At 35.0% G+C, this 25,149-nt stretch overlaps 1 protein-coding gene across 2 annotated transcripts; it reads left to right on the top strand.

Annotated features, from left to right (window-relative positions):
• Positions 1-6,789: 6,789 nt before the first annotated feature.
• On the top strand, positions 6,790-23,541 carry LOC107771263 (2-isopropylmalate synthase A-like). Of its 2 annotated transcripts, XR_012699217.1 has the most exons (10): positions 6,790-7,266; positions 7,855-7,947; positions 8,047-8,133; positions 8,521-8,621; positions 9,099-9,132; positions 9,216-9,290; positions 19,899-19,932; positions 20,016-20,090; positions 22,070-22,153; positions 22,745-22,780. XR_012699217.1 is itself a non-coding variant. In XM_075230755.1 (8 exons), the coding sequence occupies exons 3-8, from the start codon at positions 9,223-9,225 to the stop codon at positions 23,244-23,246; spliced, it is 450 nt and encodes a 149-aa protein (XP_075086856.1). In that variant the 5' UTR covers positions 8,529-8,621; positions 9,099-9,132; positions 9,216-9,222; the 3' UTR covers positions 23,247-23,541. The 2 variants fall into 2 exon arrangements, 1 of the variants encoding a protein (XP_075086856.1); XM_075230755.1 differs by lacking the exons at positions 6,790-7,266; positions 7,855-7,947; positions 8,047-8,133 and adding an exon at positions 23,193-23,541 and having other exon boundaries at positions 8,529-8,621; positions 22,745-22,879.
• The last annotated feature ends 1,608 nt before the right edge of the window (positions 23,542-25,149 follow it).

The following is a 25,149-nucleotide window of genomic DNA, read 5'->3' as shown; positions in this document are numbered from 1 at the left end:
CCCGTGACGATTGGAATGACCACTCTAGGAACCTCATGCAGAAGGCACACTGAAATATGTCCGGTACGAGTGCTCTAAGATCCATGGCTAGCTGGAGCACCACAGGAAATGTGAGGTGCATACTGAACTAGTCGACTGACAAAGCCTCTGCCATGATGGGTCTAAGCCGTATAGTAAAAATCACTAAATCCTCCAGAACCACGAGGCTTCTTATCCTCCCTATCCTCCCTCTCCTGACAACGGTTACGCTCTAACATCCTAGCAATCTCCACAACCTGATGAAATGCAATCTCAGTCTCTAACTCCCGTGCCATACCATATCTGAGGCTAAAAGCGAGTCCCTCAATAAATCTACGAACTCTCTCTCTATCAGTGGAAACAAAGGAAGGTGCATGACGAGATAACTCCGTAAACCTCATAGCATACTCGGACACAGTCATGCTCCCTTGGCGCAACTGCTCAAACTCATTGCACAACTCATCCCTGCAGGTCTAATCTCCATCAAGAAAAGATCAGAGAATAGGGACCATGTAAATGGTGTTGCGCCAGTTATCATACTCGCCTCATAAATCTGCCACCATGTGTATGCCGACCCCGTCAACTGGAAAAGTAGTAAGGTCGACCCCCCTCGACTCCACCAAACCCATGGTATGTAGAATGCGATGATACTAATCCAAGAAACCTTGTGCATCCTCAAAAGTCCCTCCACTAAACTAGGGAGGATGAAACTTCAGTAACCTCTCCAAACTCCTCTGTCCCTCAGCCGAGACAACTGGCCCTACCTCGGGCTGAACTGCCGTTATTGGCTGCACCAACACAACACCCAGTGTCTGGTAAGCATGAGTCGGCTGCTCTGGTGTGCGGGCTGCGGGAGTTTGAGCTCCTCCCCCAGTATATGAAGTAGTTGGTGCAACTAGAATCAATTCTTCCTGGGCCAAACTCACAAACATACTCATGAAATATGCCAAGGTCTCCTAGAGCCCCAGTGTAGGAATATGCTGCTCAGGTGCACGCTCAACCTGCTCGGGCTCCTAATCCTCAACTGGATCTGCTGGAGATCCACCGTTGCTACTCTAGCTATAGCATGTGCACCTCCTCGGCCTCTACTTCAGCCCTGGCCTCTTGCGGCTCTAATAGCGGGCGCTTGTGCCTGCTTAGCTAATTTGGTAGAGCGTGTCTTCGCCATTTGTGGGAGAATAGAAGAGTAAAGGTTCAAACTTTGGAATAACAAATCGACATGATAAAGAATGAAGGAAGGTGATATTTCCTAACAGTTCGGTAGCCTCTCAAAGATAAGTACAAATGTCTTTGTACCAATCGACAAGATTATACTAAACCTGCTCATGACAACTCGTAGAACTTATGAACCTAGAGCTATAATACCAACTTGTCATGATCCAAATCTCACCATAGGGGTCTTGATGGAACCTAGTCTATAAAACTAGGTAAGTCGATCACTTAACAATATTTAAATCAGCAAAACATGATATAATAAGGCAGAGTTTAATATGAAAGCAGAAAATAGAGTTAACATCAGCCAAAATGGCAATACTCAAATATTTCCCCAGAATTAGGTAGTACAAAGTCATGAGCTCTGACTGAATATATAAGGATGTCTTAAATTACAATACTGTTTGAATATGAAAATAACAATATAAATATAGGGAAGGGACTCCAAGGGAATGCGCCGGTCATGCAGGTCTACCTTGAATCCTTGCGGTCAATGTAAGCCTCACTGCCTAGGTCCGCTGCCTCCAACACCTGAAGCTACACAAAATATGCAGAAGTATAGTATGAGTACACTACTATCGATACCAGTAAGTATCAAGACTATCCTCGGTGAAGTAGTGATGAGGTTCAAGTCATTTGATACTCACTAGTCAAATAAGCTGTACAATATATCAAAGACTAGAAATAGATTGTATAATAGAAAATAATATCAACAATCTCTTTGGAACATATGATAACAACTCAATGCAAGTAAAGGTTCAGCTTGACAAAAAGTTATCAAATAGAAACACAAACATATGATACCTCGTAACACAATAACAATATCCATCTGCATCGCTCAGCCCTGACAAAATAACAATACCTAAACCTATCTCTTCGTCCTGATACAATAACAATATCCATCTGTATCGCTCTGCCCTGACACAACAACAATATCCACCCGTGTCGTTCCGCCCTGACACAATAACAATATCCATCTGTTTCCCTCAGCCTTGACACAATAACAATATCCATATGTATCGCTCAGAACTGTCACAATAACAATCACAATCGTACGACAGAAACCTCGTGCCAACGCCCAAACAATCCGCCAACATGTCCATATGTGTCACAATTATAACAAAACAATAATGTCAAGTTTCATCAAATACTAGCTCACAATTTATCAACAAGGTGCACAAGGACATGCTAACTATAAAAATATGGATGGGTATTCAACATATAAAGCATGACTACGACTAATTCAATTGAATGATTTAAATCTCAAAATATGATAAAATAAGTCAAACCTTCAATTAAAATACTCTACTCATTGATTTTCGCTTCTGCGTACCATCCCATCGCATCTGCAATGCCGCTTTTGTGAGCCCACTCTCGCATATGCAAAGTTCAGTGGCTCCCCGATCCTCTGCTTCTCTGATACTATTCTCGCTTCTACGGAGTCGCTTCTGCACCCACACTAGCATACCTGCGCCCAAAGTTCCGCACCTACGGACAATGCTGCCTTCCTCTTCCCTTCGCATCTGTAGCCCTTTTGTCCGCATCTGCGGATTCAAACTCGCTGGTGCGAGAACACTAGAATCTGAAGTGCTACCATAATATTAAAACAATCCGAAACACACCCGAGGCCCCGGGACCCCATGTAATCATACCAATCAATCCCAAAATATAACACGGACCTACTCGAGTCCGCAAATCACATAGAATAACATCAAAACCATAAATCACACATCAATTTAAGTTTAATGAACTAACTAACTTCCAAACTTTCAACACTCACGCCAAAACATATCTAAACTACTCAGAATGACCTTAAATTTCACACACAAGTCTCAAATTACATAATTAACCTATTCCAACTTTCAGAATAACAATCCAGACCCGACAGCCTCAATGTCAACTCCCGGTAAAACCTATGAACCTTCCAAACCTTTAAATTTCCAACATTTGCCAAATAGAGCCAAATAAACCTAGGAACCTCCAAATCTAAATCCGGACATACGCCTAAGTTCAAAATCACAATACAAATCTATTGGAACTATCAAAATACCATTCTAGAATCATTTTATATAAAAGTCAAACATCGGTCAACTCCTATAACTTAAGCTTCCAACCTTGAAATTAAGTGTTTCAATTCGACCTAAAACCTTCCCAAAATCAAACCATTCATCCTCGCTAGTCGCATAACAATAAATATACATACAGGGGCATCAAATAGGGAAACGAAACTCAAATACACAAAACGACCAGCGGATCGTTACAAGGCATGTATGAGTATTTAAGATCAAACATTATTTAATGCATATTTCTTTAGGAGCAGGGTTGATGCAAGTTGTATTTTCTTGAAATGTTTAATTGGGAGAGTTGTTTGGTACCCCTACCCCAGCTATGCACCTTTGCTATTGATACCCTTTATTCTGTAATTGTATTTTCTGGAATATTTCTCTGTATTATACATGTTATTGAGATGCACAGATTATGCAAGTGTTTTTTGACTTAAAAACCTCGTCACTATTTCGCCGAGGTTAGTCAAGATACTTATTGAGTACATGTGATCGGTTGTACTCATATTACACTTCTACACCTTACATATAGATCTTGGAGCTGAGTAGTTATGGAAGACGAAACCTTGCATTGAAGACATACTGGCATTCCAGATTCAAGCTACCTCTTGTTCATGGTAGTTTTGGCTTTGTTTCTGTTTATGTAAACTTCAAACAAATACTGTATATATTCTTCACATCAGTTTTGTAAATCTAAATCATAGTGGCTCATGACTTGTACTACCAGTCCTTGGGATAATGATATTGAATTCTTTTACGGTCTTTATTATTAATATTGATGATTTCTCATTATAATTGTAACTAGTGGTGGCAAAATGGTAAAAAGAAAACAGTTATCCATCCATATTATTCATTAAAAAATGGGTTGTATAATGAACTTTTTAAAAAAGGATCAATTATGGATAAGAACCATATTATCCGCTTAGAAAATGGATAACCAATAAGTTAACTTCTACACTTGTAAAGCTTCAAATTGGGGGTTCCTCAAGTTTGTGAGAAGAAGAATTCTCCCAAAGTGATCATATTCAAGAAGTCTTGGATAAATGAATATCCATATTATCCGCCGATTATCTCGTTTTAATCCGTATTAAATATGAGTCGGTTCGAATAATTTATCTGTTTTTGTATTATCTACTTTGGACATGTCCATACCCGACCCGACCCCGCTCGTTTGTCACCCCTAGTTGTAACATATACTGTTTGCTTACCTAACGGGTTGAGTTAAGTACCATCACGACTTGGTGGGATTTTGGCTCTTACAAAACTACAATTGAGCCTGATTATAATATTTTATTATAAAATTGAGGTTCGGTATAATTTATTTTGCTGATCAAATCTTGGTGATTCAAAGTTCAACTGAAATATGCAATACTAAATTATTTTCTTATTTAATAAATTTTATGATGAGCTAATATTTATAATTTGAATAAAAAAAAAATTCATAATACTAGTATTTTTGAGTTGAATAGAAATTGTCAGTACAGTTGAATATAACAACTGTAATTATTCATAAAATATTTTAGTTTGATATAATAATAATCTTTCAAAAAACATTCTTACAGAACTTGACTGAAACCATAATAAAGTATCTCACTACTTTTGTGCGACAAGGTTTCTTCCTAAATGAGATCAACAATCATTCTTTTAAGGATTTTTATTTTTATTTTTATCACAAATATATTACTCAATATCTAAGTAATCTTTAAAAATCTGTATACTCATTACTATAAAGCATACATGCAAAACGCGTACAATAAAAACTAATTTTTAAAAAATAGGGGGAAGGAGAAGGGATGAACAGAACCCTCATTAATAAAGCAAAAATTTAAATATCCAACAAATTGAACTGTTAAGATTATAAAAAAAAAAGAAAAAAAGAACTTCATTGTCGAAGTAAGTCAAAGTATCACTAGCCGTAAAAATTTCGGCACCTTTTAAAAGAATGATAAATATACTAGGGAAAGCCTAAAACCTCTTGGTATTAATAACTATAGTTTAGAAATTAGGCAAAGCCGCTACTAGGGTAGTTAATTATTGGTTCTGTTTATATTTATATCATTCGTTTTGTTGATAATGATGAGCAACGTTCCATTACATGAAGAAACCACGTCAATGTTTATTCCCTCATTCGTTTTCTAAATTTATTCGAGATGTGAGTAAACCTCCCCCCACCCCCACACACCCCCCTTTTTTTTACTGTTAAAGTTTCGACAATAAGAACGTTCAGAGTTTCTTGAACTTCTGTTTTATCTGCAGAAATTATAAATTGGAGTCAACCACTGCATCCCAAATTGATGCAGACTTTATCTGAATAATTAATCAGTATATAATTATAATATCTATTTTCTATGTTTCTAATTTATGTGACACATTTCTTATCCGTTAGTTTAAAAAAAATGATAAATTTATATATTTCAGAATAATTTAACTTTAAATTTTTTTATTTTATCCATTTTACCTTTAATGAGAAACTTTTGTAACCATACAAATGTTATAGAATATATTTAGAACAACAAGTTTCAAATATTTTATAGTCACATAAATTTAACACACAAATATTAGAGCAAATTTCAAACTACTTCACATAAATTGAAACAGAGGGAAAAATAATACTCCCTCCGTTCCCTTTTACTTGGCACGTTTTGACTTTTTACGCCCCTTAAGAAATAATAAATGAAGTGCATAATTTACCATGATACCCATATTAATTGATGTATATTTTATTGGATTTGAAAAATGATTTGAAATGAGTAATAAATATCGTGGGTATAACAAAAAAAAAAATTATCTTCTCTTGATATGCGTAAAGTGACAAGCAAAAATGAAAATCTATTTTTAGTATACATGCCAAATAAAAGTGAACGGTAAAAATGAACGGAGGGAGTATATATTATTACTACTAAAACGGGAAACTGGGCATGCTAAGTTTTTCATTGCTATTTCAAGTTCCGATTAATAGCCATAATATAATGTTTTCTAGAAACAAAGAACAACGCCAAGATAAATTTTCCCAAAAAGTAGCACAAATGTAACAAATTCTTACCTCAAATTTTAATCTAAACACATAAATTTTCTTTATAATTGTTTCTTAAAAACTTAAACTAAATTCAAATGCCAACAAGTTTAAATGAGCAAGGAAGTATTTTCAGTTTCTATTTCTTGAATTTAATAAGAATGGAAATATTTTCCGTTTGTTTACTGGGTTCTGTCTAGTCTAGCTTAAGACGAAAATTGTCTTGTTTTAAGTTTTACAAACCGTAAGGGGTGGTAATTCAATTTTCAATTGTAGTATGAGCAATTAATTCCAACACAAAATCTCACGTGAAATAATATACTCTAGTGTTTGTTTGGCGTACGAAAAAGAAAGTCTACATAATTAATGCAGCGTTCCATAGTTGATATTAAAATAATACCCGTAATAAATTATATAAAACTTTATGTGTTATTCTTTTGATAAAACAGCAACCAGACACACCAGGGGCTACTTTGGTCATTTTCTCTCCAATAAAAACCCTTGTTTCACCAGCTTTGTAGGTGTTCGAATTCACCAAAGCGAACATTCCATTAACTCCGATCCACTCTCTTTTCTTAGGGAAAAGAATAATGGCTTCTCTCTCTGTAAATTCTATAATTTCCCTGAGCACTTCCCTTTCATTACATTCTAAAAACCCACTTATTCACAGTGTCTTCAGTTTCACGCCTTCAACCACAAGGCATTCAGCTATATGCTGCTCAAATATTCGTCGGCGGCCGGAGTATAAACATGGAAAATTCTCTGACCCTGATTATGTTGGTATTTTTGACACCAGTCTTCGCGATGGCGAACAGGCCGCTGGTGCTACCATGACTAGTAAAGAAAAACTGGACATTGCACGTCAGTTGGCTAAGCTTGGTGTTGATGTTATTGAGGCCGGTTTTCCTTTTGCCTCTGAAGCTGAGTTCGAGCTTGTAAAGTTGATAGCACAGGAAATTGGTAACCTTTAATGTTTAACCGTTCACATTTCTAATATTTACTTATTTGTAACATGTCGTCACGTGTTAGTTTCATTCTTTTTATGAACCAAACATGCATGCAAAGATATTTTTAGATATTTGGACGGCGAGTGAGATTTGAAACTAGGACCGTTTGCCTGATACAATATTAAAATATGTAACCATTTTATGTACAAGTTTAAACTGTTGATAGTAGCATATTTTTTACTTTTATTTAAGTATACTATATTCCAACAGGTAATAACGTAGACAAAGAAGGATACGTGCCGATGATATGTGCCTTAGCTAGGTCTAGTAAGAAGGATATTGAAAGAGCTTGGGATGCTTTAAAGTATGCAAAGAAACCAATGCTTCATAGTAAGAAAATATTTCAAGATCGAATTAGGTCAAAAGTGTAATCGTAAAAAGTAAAAGAGAGAATCTAAAGGTACTTATTTGTTCTGGTCTTTTCTTTTTTTAATATAAGCGGCCTTGAGATTATAGGAGGTTTGATATAGACCTCTACCATGTAAATTCTTATTTATTTGCTTTTTGTTTAGCTTTTAACCTTTTCCCTGTACTGAAATAGATTGTAATGGCCTTAAAATATCGTGGAGAGCAAGTACTAGGTGGTATCTATACTGGGATTAATACAAAGCATATATTCATGACGAGCAAAATGGTACTCTCATCTTAATCTTCTAGTTAGAGATATATTTTACCAGTTTTAAAGCTGCTTAATTTTTTGTGCCTTTCTGTTGACACAATTGTTGCTATGTAGGTAGAAGAGTACAGTGGGCTTAAGCTGCAGCCACATAAGGCCATTGTCGGAGCTAATGCATTTTCTCATGAGAGTGGCATCCATCAGGTTTTGCGTTATTTTTCTCTAAAAGTTTTACTTCTACATACACTAGATTTGTTGAAAGATTACTGAATTGGCGACCTTCTACACTAGGTTAAATTGCAATAAACATTTCATACCACTACCGGTTGATATAAAATAAATCCTTTCTCGTTAAGATAAGATGGGTAAAATGAAGAATTCAAAGTTGAATTATTTTCAATTATAGAAATGTATCATTCTTTTTGTAACAGACTAATAAGGAAATTGTGTCATCTAAATAACACATGAAGTATTTGGATTCAGCCCATTGCCCCTTCCTCTTTCATTATCGCCTTAATCAGGATTCTCTACTTCCATAGTATCATTCAGTTTTCATTCTTCCTTTTTAAATTTTTTTTTAATGTGGTTTAGGATGGAGTGTTAAAGAACAGAGATACATATGAATTTGTATCTCTTGAAGATGTTGGGTATCGTCGTGCTAATGAAAACGGTATTAGTCTGGGAAAGCTCAGGTATGATTTGATTTTCAGAGTGATCGATTTGTTATGTTGATGGTTTGATAGAGATTATTGTTTCAAATTCTTTGGTCTTTCCCCCATATTTTTGGATGAGTCAAAATAATTCGACTAATATATAGTCCTACCAATTTGGTGTCAACATATGTACGAATTGAATATAGTCATCAATCAACTATGTCCAACTATCCATACTGTAAGGTATACTCCCTTTACATTAAAAAATACAAGTGAACTGAAAAAAAAAAAGACATTTTTTAATTAAAGTGTGCTATCTCTAACCGTTTAAATTTTTAGATTAGATTATCATACAGTTCAAACACTTTAAAACTCGTACTATCCCCTAGAATTTCAGTACCTCCGTTGTATTGAATCAACCCCAACCCTTCATTTTTCTCATTTACATTAGGCACATTGATGTACCTCTTTCCTTTAAGGAATACATTTTGTAACATGGTAGAATATTTTGTGCAGTGGCCGCCATGCATTGAAAGCCAAAATGGCTGAGGTAAGATACATAATCTATAGTACGATATACTACAAATATTATAGTATATGGAAATGGATCAAATCATTTTATTTTTGTTACAGCTTGGATATGACTTTGATGGAAAAGAACTTGATGACCTCTTTCGTCGATTCAAGTCACTGGCTGAGAGGAAAAAGGTGATTACGTTGCTGATATTTCATAGTGCAACAGTCAAATTTGTGATCGCACCTTTTCGTTCCTAGTGTTTGTCCATATTTTTTGAGTTAATTTCAAATATGATCACTAATTTCTACTATAACAATAAAATTTAAATTTTTTTATTCGCATTAAAGTGACTGAACTAACAATTAAAAATATTTGAAAAATATATGAAAAATTACGGCCAAAGAAAAACTCTTTTGACTCTCGACATCCGAGCATCACCACATAGTAATAAATGAGAAAATTATTTTTTATCAAATTAAAGTAACTGAATTTTACTTATTATTCATAATAAAAGAAAATCACTAAACTATACGCACTATAGTGGCAAAACCTATCCATATTCAAGGTGACTTTAAGTACCGGTCTAGTAGGTAGATTTTTGTGATTTTACTGTTATAGTGGATAAAATTAAAGTCACTTTTTTTGATAAATTGGAAGAATAGCCTGACAGACATCTCACTTATTCGGCTTTGACATCCCGGTCCCCCTACTCCATATAATTTCAACCAAACACTTAAACTTGTATAAAACATTAGTCTTAAACACCTCTGATACTGTGTGTGTTGTTCACTCGTGCTGATATAAAGGACACATCAGATCCACCTCAGATATATTAATGCCACATCATTATCTATTTTTACAAAAAATATTTTTTTAATAAAAATATCAAACTCATCCCTTTCTTCTCCAAAAAAAAAAAACAAACCTTATTCCTCTCTCCACCATTCCATCTCTGCCTCTTCCACCCGTCACCGCCACTACCAAACACTGCACCCTTCCTCTTCCATGAGAAAACACTCAATCAAACCTACTTCATCTTTTATTTTTGTCCTAAACTTCTCCATTACTACAATCTATTCAACCACCCATGGTAGTCTTGTTGCCACCATCGCCAGCAACCACTCCAAAACCACCACTATATCTCCTCTTCTCTTCATATTCATGTCACTCTTTCAAAACCTAGACATTGAACGAGTTTAATAAAATCTATCCTTAAATTTTCTTTCTAGCCAAATACCCAAAGCAAAACCAAAAAAATTGAAAAAGAAAGAGAAGAAATTTTTACTCAAAATTCTTATTGACCCCTCCAGCAACGATAAAATTTATAAAACTAACAAAATCAAGCTTCGGCGTTTTCAACAACCGATGACGATCCAATTTCTGGCTTAAACACTATTTTCAAGCTTCAATGTCTCTTAATTCTCCGGCGTCTTCATTGTCTTCTTCAGTTATTTTGAGAAAAACAAAAATTAAATAACTTTGTTCCTTGACTAGCTGCTCTGCTAAACTCTATTAGTTTGGTCTTGTTATACTGCTTCTTTTTTTATTTTTATCATAGTCCAGTTGATTGCTAAAATTGTAAGAGAAATAATGTAATGCTGTTTGAGAAAACTCTACTTGAGAAACAAAAATTTAATATAGAGGGTGTGGAGCGTGTCAATTTCAATGGCGTTTTTAAGAGATTTGGGGGTAAGAAGAAGCGGCTGGGATAGAGAGGGGCGAGATAATGGCTAGCATTGTTTTTAATTTTTTTTTTCTTTTCATTTTTCTCTTTTATTATTTTCTAATCAAATTTTGTATAGTTACTCGCTTTTAGGAGCGTGCAATCACTTATTTTGTTTGACTCACAAAACAAAGGCTACATAAGTTTGGTCAATGGTTAGATGAGTTTAAAACTAATGTCTTATACAAGTTCAAGTGCCTGATTGAAACTATGTGGAGTAGGGTGATCGGAATGTCAAAGCCGAATAAGTCGAGGCAGTGGCGAAGCCAAGAAATTCAACAAGGGTATTCAAACCTTTGCCAGTGGGCTATGTAAGGGTGTTCAAAGCCTATTTTTAATCAATAACAAGTAATATTTTACCTTATACGGAGTATAATTTTCTGGCGAAGGGTAGTCAGTTGACCACCCTTGATTGCACGTAGCTTCGCCCCTGAGTCGAGGTGTCTCTTAGGCTAAAATAGCGTGATAAATTTTATAATAAAATTTATTTTATATGAGTAAAGTTAATAAAATTTATTTTATATGAGTAAAGTTAAGTAAATTATAATACTTAAAGAAAATTGAAAGCTTACATATGCAGAGGTCCGGTCCTCGACCCACTTATCTTGATCCCCCTCTTTCTTCTTCTTCACAATATGCGTCTCCTTGAATAGCTCATCATGACTCATTGGACGCCCATACTTCTTTTCCTGAAAATAAATTAATTTAGTTAATAAATAAAATAGATATACTTAGAAAAGTAAAATAATTTAAGCAATTACGTACCAATCTTCTTTTTATTGTCCCTAGGCTGATCGCACCTCTAGTGTGCAAGGAGCCTCCCTTCTCGGATGCGCGAGCTTTCTTTCCTTTTTCGCTCCTCTCTAAGAACTTTGCGGTAAGCCATTGCCTTTGCAAATCATTCCACAAATTCTCAAGTAACCAGCCAGGCCTCTTGTTCTTCTTTCTAGCATCCGAGAAAGCATCCGCCAATCTCTTACTAGCTTTGTGATGAAAATTTGCAGCCACTTCCGCGCTATAGCGGTCTTTCCATACACACTTGCTCTGTATTTTAAAATTTAATTATTAGATGGAAACATCATAAATATAAATTATTAAACTGTTTAAAAAAATATTTATACCTTAAATTGATTGAAAATTTGCTCTTTCAGTGAGAATGGACAATCAGTCCAAGTCGTATAAGGGCCATCATAAAGCTTTCTGATGGCATTAGTGATTATCTTCGTAGTCTTATTACCCGGCCTGAACCTACAATTTAATAATAAAAACACATTAATATCTTAGTAAAAATGTTACAAATCAATAGACGCAAAAATAATGAATAACACTTACCCATCACCCTCAGGGACTATGATGATCCTGCCATATCGATCATAATGCACTACCTCGTCATCACCATCCGAAGCATGTGTATCAGAGGCATGTGAAGACGGTGTAGGCGGGTCAGAGCTACTGCCTCGCAGGCGAAGGCCTGCAATAGATGGAGTCGATGATGAAGATGGTTGCGATCCCTGTGACTGCGACATAGCTGGATGCGACCCAAGTGGATGTGATACTGATGGCTGTGACCCGAGTGGCTGTGACATGGATGGATGCGATCCATGTGGCTGTGATATGTAGGGATGTGATCCATATGGATGTGATGTAGATGGCTGCGATGCAGATGGCTGTGAGGCAGCTGGACTGTATGTCGAACATATAGTCCTATGGCCCTGTGATGGAAGACCTGGTGTCTGAACGAAGGTGTATGATTCGTGATGCTGTGGAAACTCAGTATAGCCGTGTGGTGGAGGATAAGACATAGGCATCTCTGAAAAGGGTGGACAAGAGGGACTATTATTTTCTACCCTCCTCTTTCCCTTCCTACCCTTTTCTCGACCCTGAGAACTAGTAGGGTCATTGTTACCTTGACCCTTGCCTGCCATCTGTATAATATAATACACATTTAGATTGAAACATATAAGAAACTAGCTATAAAACAAGAGTGCTTTAAAAAACCAACTTTTTAATCCTCATCGACGTATTGTTCCTCGTCCGAGAATTCTTCGTCCTCATTTGTTTGAGCTTCATCAGTTGATTCTTCGTCCTCATTTTCTTTAATTGTTACTTCATTTATATCACCTTCTTCCAATATGCATTCAGGATGTTCCAAATCATTTTCTAACTGATCGTCCACTATTTGGTGAATATTAGAAATATCATTTTGATATGCAATATTTAACACATTCTCGACTTCCACCCTACCTACATGCTTAGTTTTTATTACAACCCACCAATCGGACTTATTCCGCCGCAATGGATAAGGAGCATAATACACTTGCCTAACGTTATGTGCAATTATGAAAGGATCATAGCGATCATACTCCCTCGTATGATTAACCTCAATTATGTTGTATTGGTGGTGTACTCTTGTACCTCTTGTTGGATTTGGGTCAAACCACTTGCATATAAAGAGTATCAATTTCTTATATGGCCAACCTGTATATTCTAGTTGTAATATTTCTTTGACCACACCATAATAATCAATATCTCCAACTTGGTTGCCATCACCACCTTGAACCCACACCCCGCTGTTGTTACTATTTTTATTTTTAGAGCCATCCTTTGTATGAAACTTATAACCATTCACTACGTACTTAGACATTGTTGTGACCTGAAGCCCAGGTCCCCAAGATATATCTTTCAAAAATTGATTTACACCATTATTTGGATTATTTACCTACATAGTGTTAAAAATATTCATAAGTTAGCATAACTTATAAATCAATTTTTATACATTCATTACATATATATATATATATATATATATATATATATATATATATATATATATATATATATATATATATATATAACAGTTACGTATATATATACTTACAAACTGTTTGAACTACGTATCAAATCTCGTATATACAACATCATGGCCAAATTGACCTACGAAGTGACTGTGACACATCAAATATTTTTAGTAGTTGCATCAATATGTAGTCACAGTAAATTTTACATTTTGATAACTAATAAATCAATACTTACTTGAGAAATGGTACAACTTCGGAACAATTTAGCAACACATGAAGTGTAGCTGACTTGTACTCCATATCACTCAAACTTCTCTTTCTAACATCCTTATAACATCGGACTGGTTGATTGAATATATATATATACTTACAAACTGTTTGAACCACGTATCAAATCTCGTATATACAACATCATGGCCAAATTGACCTACGAAGTGACTGTGACACATCAAATATTTTTAGTAGTTGCATCAATATGTAGTCACAGTAAATTTTACATTTTGATAACTAATAAATCAATACTTACTTGAGAAATGGTACAACTTCGGAACAATTTAGCAACACATGAAGTGTAGCTGACTTGTACTCCATATCACTCAAACTTCTCTTTCTAACATCCTTAGAACATCGGCCTGGTTGATTGAATATAGATATTGGTGGATATAATGGATCATTCACATATTCGACCGTGTGCCTATTGGGCCTATTCCTAGAACATGGCACGTTATTCTCAAAATAATAAGAACAAAAATATGCAGTTTTCTTTGCAAGATAGGCTTCGCATATAGATCCTTCAATCCTATTCCCTGCTTAACAAATTGTTTGCATTTGCCAATTGTCCTACATAATGTCATGTTAGCCAAGAACATTCAAATAAAATAGAATATTACATCAAACTTATAATATTACCTCTCAAAGGGATACATCCATCTGCATTGAACATGCCCTCCAAGTCGTGCCTCGTGTACAAGGTGTATTGGAAGGTGTTCCATTACATCAAAGAAACCACATGGGAATATTTTTTCCATCTTACTAGAAATTACACGAATGTTCTGGTCCATCCGAAGTAGGTTTTCTTCCCTTAATGTGGTAGAACACAAGCCTTTGAAAAACAAATTAATCTTTATGATGGGTTTCCAGATTCTTTCAGGCAAACCACAAAATGCAATAGGTACTAAGGTCTCCATGAAAACATGGCAGTCATGACTTTTCAAATGGCTCAACTTCCCTACCTCCATATCTATTTTTTTTCAAGATTCGACGCATAACCCTCAGGCATCTTCAATTTCGTAACCCAATCACAAATTTGTCGTCTTTCCTCCAAAATGAATGTGTAACTTGCTTTGGACTTGAACACCTTACCATTGTTTGCTGTCTGCAAGTATAATTCAGGCCGCCTGCAATATTCTTGTAAGTCCATTCTAGCCTTCGGGGTATCTTTTGTCTTACCTTTAACATCCATCACTATGTTGAACAAATTGTCAAAATAATTCTTCTCTATATGCATGACATCAAGGTTGTGTCGGAGAAGATTATCCTTCCAATAAGGCAACTCCCAAAATATACTTTGTTTCGTCCAATTATGATTAACACCATATCCGAGGAATCTATAAGGTGGAGCCTCAGTAACTTTACTGAAGTTCTGGACCCTCTCCCAAATTTTCTCACCTGAAAGTATCGGAGGTGGAGAATCATATTCCACTTTATTCTTTTTGAATGCATTTTTCATCCTTCTAAACTCATGATCATCAGGCAAGAATTGACGGTGACAATCAAACCATGATTACTTTCGGCCATGTTTCAAAGTGAACGCTTTACTATTTTTCATACAGTAAGGATAAGCTAGCTTTCCAGCAGTCATCCACCCAGACAACATTCCATACGCAGGAAAATCGTTAATAGTCCACATTAAATTAGGACGCAAATTGAAATTCTGCTTGGTTGATATGTCATATGTTTCAACACCATCATACCACAATTGTTTTAGCTCATCAATCAAAGGTTACAAATATAAATAAATCAAACCTTTTGGATTACGTGGACTGAGGATAATATAATTTCAGAATATATATGGACTAGTCATATACAACTAAGGTGGTAGATTATAAGGTATAAGAAAGACAGGCTAACATGAGTATGGTGTCGCAGATATAGAAAAAGGCGTGAAGCCATCCGCACACAGACCTAACCGAATGTTCCTTGATTCACTAGCAAAATCTGGATATGTCCTATCAAAGTGTTTCCAAGCTTCTCCATCTGAAAGATGACACATAACACCGGGTGGTCTTCTATTTTCAAAGTGCCATCTCATATGAGGAGCAGAACTCATCGACGCATATAACCTTTTTAACCTAGGTATAAGAAGTAAATAATGCATCGCCTTGACAACGGCCATATTCCCACTGGAAAGCCTCTTGAAACGAGGATTTTCGCAAAATTTACAACTGTCTAAAGTTGCATCATCTTTATAATATAACATGCAACCATCTTCACAACAATCAATTCTCATTGACGAAAGTCCTAACTTAGAAACCAATCTCTTTGCCTCATAGAAATCACCAGGTAAGTTGATATTAGGGTCAACTAGTTCACTCATAAGGTCAATGAAAGAGTCCATGGCTGCTTGAGAAATATTCCAATCAGATTTGATACTTAGTAATCTAACTGCAACAGACAGCTCAGAGTGCAGACTTCCTTCACGTAGTAGATGACTAGCTTCCTCTAGTGTTCATAAAAACATTTTGCGTCTTCATTAGGAGTTTGTTCAATATTTTCATTGGGCTCACCCCCGAAGTGCATCCCAAAAGCATCCGCAACCATATCCTGAATTCTAGAATCAAGATTTGTATTCTCCACCGACCTACTACTTTCACCAACAACCATGTTACGAAATATCCCACGGCTACCATCGATCTCTCCATGATTAGTCCACACAAAGTAATTCTCTATAAACCCCTTCCTATAAAGATGAAGCTTAATTTCCTCCGATTTTTTAAATTTCATACAATCGCACCTGATACAAGGTCACCAAATTACTCCTTCACTTTGGTATGGTGGAAGTGACATTGCATGTCTAATAAAGTCATCAACCCCTTCTACAAAATCCTCCCGCAATCCCCGCCGATTAGGATAATTCCTATTGTACATCCAAGTACAATGTTCCATCTATACAAATAAAACAAGAACAAATTAATTTATTCTACAATTATAAATTAATTATATCTTTTTTAGTTAATTCAAGATAATAATTAGCTCCTAATTATACCAATTTATATCCTAAAAGTTCAATTCACACCCAAAAGGTCCAATTCATATCTTAAAAGTTTAATTCATATCCTAAAAGTTTAATTCACAAGAACAAATCCTAAAAACTAAAATTTCAATTCATATCCTACGAGTTTAACCATAAACGAACTAAACTAAAGAAATTCAACCCATACCCTAAAAGTTCGATTCACAAGAACAAATTAATTTATTCTACAATTATAAATTAATTATATTTTTTTTAGTTAATTCAAGATAATTATTTTTTTCTAATTACACCAATTTATATCCTAAAAGTTCAATTCATATCCAAAAGGTCCAATTCATATCTTAAAAGTTCAATTCATATCCTAAAAGTTCAATTCACTAGAACAAATCCTAAAAACTAAAATTTCAATTCATATCCTACGAGTTTAAACATAAACTAACTAAACTAAAAAATTTCAACCCATACCCTAAAAGTTTGATTCACAAGAACAAATCATAAACCCTAGATTCTAACTAAACTATTCAAGAAAATACAAAGTTAATAATTCAATTCTAACTAGACTATTCAAGACAATACAAACTCAAAATTGAAATACTCATCAATTAAAACTAATTCATAACTAATTGACTAACTAACAAAACTAATTAGTTAATAAAACTAATTAACAAAACTAATTAAAACAAGACCTAAACCCTAATCCTCAATAAAATGCAATGTTCAAATAATTGAAATACTAATCAATTGAAACTAATTCATAACTAATTAACAAAACCTAGAAATAATAAATAAATGGGTTGTAATTCAAACGTAGAATTTTTAGGAGATGGAGAAGGAGAGGGGCGGCAGTGGCAGTGGCAGTGGCAGTGGCAGCGGCGATGGCGATGGCGACGGCGCGGCGACGGTGATGGCTGGGCAGTGGCGACGCGGGGTGGGGAATGAGATTTATGTGAGGGAAATATAGAAGGAGAGGGGAAGGTTTTGAGTGAGAAAAATAGAGAAGGAGAGGGGAAGATAAGAGAGAAATGGGGGTTCCCCCGTTTTTCAATTCTGATTTCAGAATTACCGACCAAAGTTGGTCAGTAATTTTGGTCGGTACATTAAGTGTTGACCGTTTGACCAAAAACCGACCAACTTCGGTCGGTTTTTTTTTTTTAAAATTAAACTTTTTTTTTTTGGTGTGTTTTTTTCTTAAAATATTATAAACTATAAAAAATATATTATAAACTACAAGCATTTATTTTATTTAACAATACAATTATTATAAATAATTATAAACTATAAGTATAATATTTACAAATAATTATATTAACTATTTAATTTTAATAAATTATAATAGCATCTATCTAAGTAAATTTTCTAAGTTATAATTAAGTATGTGAGTAATTTCTCACATACACACATACACTATATTGTAATTGATGCTAATTACTTCTTTTTTCATTCGTTCATCACTAATAATGCATGACATAGATTAATCGATATATAGGTCGAGACGTTTTGATGAATCATCGATTAATATTCATCGATACATCTAAGTAAGTTATAAGTCGATGAATCAATTTACAAATAGATATATTTGATGATAAAGTATATATACTAATTAGTATCTTCCCAAGTCTATCCCTAAAAGAACCCGACCCTGTGGTCCTAGCGCTTCGTGTTCTTATATATATACGGCTATACATATATATATATACACACACACATATACACACACACAAACACACTTCACTGTAATACTTTAACTATATATATAGCTTGTTATAGTATATGTTAGTGTGTATATATATAGCTTGTTAAAGTTTGACCATGTTTGACCTATTAATTTAACTCGTTTACTTAATACTAATAACTTCTTTCGTTTATTTAATTTGTGATCCATATATATGTCAAAGATATTTAGTATTAATTCTTCTATTTTTCATTCATTCATCACTAATAATGCATGACATAGATTAATCGATATAGGTCGAGACGTTTTATTTTTACTATTAGTCGATATAGGTCAAACGTTTTGTTTTTAATATTCATCGATGCATCTAAGTAAGTTATAAGTCGATGAATCAATTTACAAATAGATATATTTGATGATAAATTATATATACTAATTAGGATCTTCACAAGTCTATCCCTAAAAAAACCTGACCCTGTGGTCCTAGCGCTTCGTGTTCTTATATATATACGGCTATACCTCTATATATATACACACACACACACACACTTCATTGTAATACTTTAACTATATATATATATATATATATATTTGTTTTTAATATTCATCGATGCATCTAAGTAAGTTATAAGTCGATGAATCAATTTACAAATAGCATATTATATATAGTATATGTTAGTGTATTCATTATTTGTATTACAAAAGTGTTAACGAATTACATTTATATTATTTAGATAGTAAATATAAAAGTAATTCGAAAGTTTGACCAATGTTGACGTAATAACCGACCAACTTTGGTCGGTTATTTTACAGAAAATATCAATTACCGACCAAAGTTGGTCGGTAAATGCTTCCCCTGCATTAACCGACCAACGTTGGTCGATAATTTTAAATATAAATTCTTAAATATTATAAAATATTTTAAATAATAAAATAATTATTAAAATTTTAAAAATTGGGTCCAGATTACCGACCAACGTTGGTCGGTAATCCAAAATTTTCTTGTCTGACCAGCTAGGTCAATTCGTTGACCAATTTTGCCGACCAACGTTGGTCGGTATTTAGTTCAAAAAAAATGTAAAATTTTTTGTTTCCAGTTTTCGTCCAAGCTGGACGGTTTTTGGTCGCTTTTTTTTTTACCGACCAACGTTGGTCGGAAATATTTGGTCAGTTTTTATCAGATTTTTAGTAGTGTCAAACACTTTAAAACTCGTTTTATCCCTTAGAATTTCAGTACCTCCATTGTATTGAATCAACCCCAACCCTCCATTTTTCTCATTTACATTAGGCGCATTGATGTACCTCTTTCCTTTTAAGGAATATATTTTGTAACATGGTGAATATTTTGTGCAGTGGCCACCATGCATTGAAAGCCAAAATGGCTGAGGTAAGATACATAATCTATAGTACGATATACTACAAATATTATAGTATATGGACTTGGATCAAATCATTTTATTTTTGTTACAGCTTGGATATGACTTTGATGGAAAAGAACTTGATGACCTCTTTCGTCGATTCAAGTCACTGGCTGAGAGGAAAAAGGTGATTAAGTTGCTGATCTTTCATAGTGCAATGGTCAAACTTGTGATCGCACCTTTTCGTTCCTAGTGTTTGTTCATATTTTTTGAGTTAATTTTAAGTATGATCACTAATTTCTATTATAATAATAAAATTTAATTTTATTTATTCACATTAAAATGACTGAACTAACAATTAAAAATATTTGAAAAACATATGAAAAATTACGGCCAAAGAAAAATTTCTTTGACTCTCAAACATCCAAGCATCACCACATAGTAATAAATGAAAAAATTATTTTTTATCACATTAAAGTAACTGAATTTTACTTACTATTCATAATAAAAGAAAACCACTAAACTTTACGCACTATAGTGGGAAAACCTATCCATATTCAAGGTGACTTTAAGTACTGGTCTAATAGGTAGATTTTTGTGATTTTACTGTTATAGTGGATAAAATTAAGTAACTTTTTTTGATAAATTAGCAGAATAGCCTGAGTGACATCTCACTAATTCGGCTTTGACATCTCGGTCCCCTTACTCCACAGTTTCAACCAAACACTTGAACTTGTATAAAATATTAGTTTTAAACACCTCTGATACTGTGTGTTGTCCACTCGCGCTGATATAAATGACACATCAGAGTCACCTCAGATACATTTAATGCCACGTCATTATCTATTTTTACAAAAAATATTTTTTTAATAAAAATATCAAACTCATCCCTTTTTCTCCAAAAAAAGAAAACAAACCTTAGTTCTCTCTCCACCGTTCCATATCTGCCTCTTCCACCCATCACCGCCACTACCAAACACTGCACCCTTCCTCTTCCATGAGAAAACACTCAATCAAACCACTTTATCTTTTTTTTTTGTCCTAAATTTCTCCATTACTACAATCTATTCAACCACCCATGGAAGTTCTGTTGCCACCATCGCCAGCAACCACTCCAAAACCACCACTATATCTCCTCTTCTCTTCATATTCATGTCACCCTTTCAAAACCTAGACATTGAACGAGTTTAAGAAAATTTATCCTTCAATTTTCTTTCTAGCCAAACACCCAAAGAAAAACCCAAAAATTGAAAAAGAAAGAGAAGAAATTTTTACTTAATATTTGGTACCTCAAAATTCTTATTAACCCCTCTAGCTACGGCAAAATTTATAAAACTAACAAAATCAAGCTTCGACGTCTTCAACAACCGATGACGACCCAATTTTTGGCTTAAACACTATTTTCAAGCTTCAATGTCTCTTAATTCTCCGACGTCTTTATTGTCTTCTTCAGTTATTTTGAGAAAAAACAAAAATTAAACAACTTTGTTCCTTGACTAGCTGCTCTGCTAAGCTCTATTAGTTTGATGTTGTTATGCTACACCTTTTTGTTTTTTATCATAGTCCAGTTGATTGCTAAGATTGTAAGAGAAATAATGTAATGTTATTTGAGAAAACTCTACTTGAGAAACAAAAATTTAATATTAGAGGGTGTGGAGCGTGCCAATTTCAATGGCGTTTTTAAGGGATTTGGGGGTAAGAAGAAGCGGATGGGATAGAGGGGCGAGATAATGGCTAGCATTGTTTTTAATTTTTTTAATTTTTTATTTTTCTCTTATATTATTTTCTAATCAAATTTTGTATAGTTACTTGCTTTTAGGAGTGTGCAATCACTTATTTTGCTTGACTCAACAAAACAAAGGCCGTATAAGCTTGGTCAATGGTCATATGGGTTTAAAACTAATGTCTTATACAAGTTCAAGTACCTGATTGAAACTATGTGGAGTAGGGGGATCGTAATAGCAAAGCCGAATAAGTCGAGGTGTCTCTTAGTCTAAAGTAGCCTTATTTTATAGTGAGTAAAGTTATGTCATTATATTTATATATGAAATTAACCCTATAGGTTTTCCAGTTCTTTGGTGAAGCTTACCTAATTAAAATTTTACCTGTGTCGGTATAATGAATATGTATGTCCGCCTATTTATCTTCCCTACATCTATTTTTCAGAAAATTACAGATGATGACTTGAGAGCACTTGTATCAGATGACGTTTTCCAGCCTCAAGTTTCCTGGCAACTTGGAGATGTACAGGTACATGTAAATACTATTTCATGTGTTTTTGCCTAAGTTGCTCTGACACGGCAGTTTAGGTGACACGCCCGTGTCGGCAAGACACTAGTATGAGTGTGGATGTGAGATCCGTACCGGATCTGGTCAAATAATTTTGGGTACTTTGACCGCAGCGTACGAAAAAATTAGAGATAAGATACAATTTGATTCCCGAAATCAGAACCAAAGCTAGGGTGAATTTGAACAAAATAGCATACATTATCTAGGAAATCAATCCTTTACTTATCTACAACTCGAGAATAAAAAATAAATCCACACATTACAAGTTATACGTAAGTATTCCACAAAATTTCTCGTAATTTAGATATATTTTTATATTTTTATTTAATTGAATTATTTTTAGTCGGATCCCCGCACCCGTATCCGTATTAGGATCAGTATCCCAAAATCTTAGAATTTACATCTCGAAGGATCCGACCTCTAGATCTGCACCTGTATCGGATACCCGTACCCGTATCTGAGCAACTTAGGTTTTTGCTAGTCTCACTTAGTTGTGGATTGAAAAGGAATTAATGTTCACCTAAATCTAATGATTTGCTGTTTATTGTACAGATTACTTGTGGAAATGTTGGCCGCTCTACAGCAAATGTTAAGCTTATTGACAGCGATGGTCAAGAGCACACTGCCTTTTCTGTTGGAACAGGACCTGTTGATGCAGCTTACAAGGCAGTTGACCTCATTGTAAAGGTTTATAATGAAACTGAAAACTCTCATAATGTTTGTATCTTGTCACACTAGTAGGATAGGTAATTTAAGTTTTATATACGCTGAAGGTATAAAAATATTTACTCAATCAGAGCGCTTACAAGACAATTGCAGGTAACTCTATGAGTAGCTTAGACTAAAAGTTTTAATTATTTAATTATATTTATGCATGCCTCAACACGTTTACTCACCTCTTAGCCTAATTTTTGTTACATGGGATCGTTCTACATTTTGAGTAGCTGAGAGATTTGAACTTAGGACCTTTATTTTCTCTAACACTATGTTATATTGCCAGTGGAACAGGAGCGCATATGGACATTGTCGTTTCAAGTGTCCAAGCCTATGTTGAGGCGTTGAACAAAATATTCAGTTACAAAAAAACAGGTCTCGTGAACAAATTTGAAGGCAGTGCGCAATCGTAAAAGTGATGGTGTGTGCTCCAGAAACAAAAGCTTAAATGCTGCTTAGTGCTCGATGATCATAAATTTATGCTCTATTCATGCATGCATTACTGAAGTTAATTAAGAAGTAATCTTAATTGTATAAGATGTAAACATGTTTCTATTCATGCATTACTATGAAATTAATTACAATTTCTGAGCCAATTTTTTTATTTGGTTCTTAAAATTTATACAAATCTCTTTATTTGTATTTGACTAACAGATTTTCGGGAATTAGGGCAAGTAGTCCAATCAGAATCACATTAAGCTTGGAGAGTAAAATCAAAATCTGCACTCCTGAACAAACCTTGACTCAAAGTACCTTTAACATATTTTAAAACATGAAAAGGAGCAGCCATATGAGAAGCAGCCATATGAGAAGCAGCCATGTGCGGTCCTCACATTGCTTGAGCCTGCAGGTATTCTGTAGCTGCACAATTTGATCTGCAGCTGCACTTCAGCTTCTACGATCGCACAATTCATGTGCAGTCCGCACTTCTGGCAAGGCTTCAGTCTTGTTCATTTTGCACGCTCTCTGAACTTTTTGTATTCTTTTCAGTGCAACTATGTTCTGCGGCCACACAAATTGTGTGCGGTCTGCAATTCTCTTCAATCACTTCTAGGCTTCTACATTAGATCTATGGCCGTAGAGAGAATTATATGGTCCGCACTTTCCTCTACGGCCACAGAAATACTTTTGCGGACCGCACTTCTGCTCTACTGCGCTCCTTCTTGCCTTGTGAGCCGGAACACTCCTTTTTGAGTTGAATTTCTTCATTAGAGTACAAATTTCCAACATTCCTGTAATTTGCAGACTTTTATTAGTTTTGGGAACATAAATCAATACTTTTGGACTAAAACTAAAGCAAGAAGGTACTAATAAGTGGTCAAAATCCACACTTATCACCAATCCATACCCAAAATAACATCAAAATCTACCATATTAAGTAACAAAAGATTAACCCTAGTCTCGTAGCCCCAATAGTGACAAAACAAGAACAATAGACACAGTCTACCACAATAGAATCCCCAACGGGTGTAGACACATAAGTAGGAGTATTGAGAGAATCATGAGACATATCCAAATATGAAGAAAAGTAGGATGACACATACGAATATGTAGAACCCAGATCAAATCAAACTAATGCCTCTCTATGACAGATCAGAATGATACCTGTGATAACTGCATCTGAAGCAACTGCCTCAGTCCTACCAAGGAAAGAATAACAACGAGCTCGGCCTCCTCCTCTATGATGACCTCTACCCGCCTGTCCTCCACCTCCAGCTAGCTGTGCAGGTGAAGTAGCAACTGGAGCGGGAACTGTAGCCTTAGTACCTTGCTGAGGTCCATCCATCTTAAGTCTGGGACAATCTCTCACCTTGTCCCTAGTATCATCACACTCTAAATAACCTCTATGCGAGCGTTGCTGCTGGTACTGAGTTTGCCCGTGACGATTGGAATGACCACTCTAGGAACCTCATGCAGAAGGCACACTGAAATATGTCCGGTACGAGTGCTCTAAGATCCATGGCTAGCTGGAGCACCACAGGAAATGTGAGGTGCATACTGAACTAGTCGACTGACAAAGCCTCTGCCATAAAGGGTCTAAGCTGTATAGTAAAAACCACTAAATCCTCCAGAACCACGAGGCTTCTTATCCTCCCTATCCTCCCTCTCCTGACAGCGGATACGCTCTAACATCCTAGCAATCTCCACAACCTGATGAAATGCAATCTCAGTCTCTAACTCCCGTGCCATACCATATCTGAGGCTAAAGGCGAGTCCCTCAATAAATCTACGAACTCTCTCTC

Source organism: Nicotiana tabacum, chromosome 15 (genome assembly GCF_000715075.1).
Source record: "Nicotiana tabacum cultivar K326 chromosome 15, ASM71507v2, whole genome shotgun sequence".
Lineage (NCBI taxonomy): Eukaryota > Viridiplantae > Streptophyta > Magnoliopsida > Solanales > Solanaceae > Nicotiana > Nicotiana tabacum.
The sequence above is the reverse complement of the archived record's forward strand: the minus strand, read 5'-3'. Positions and strand labels throughout refer to the sequence as shown.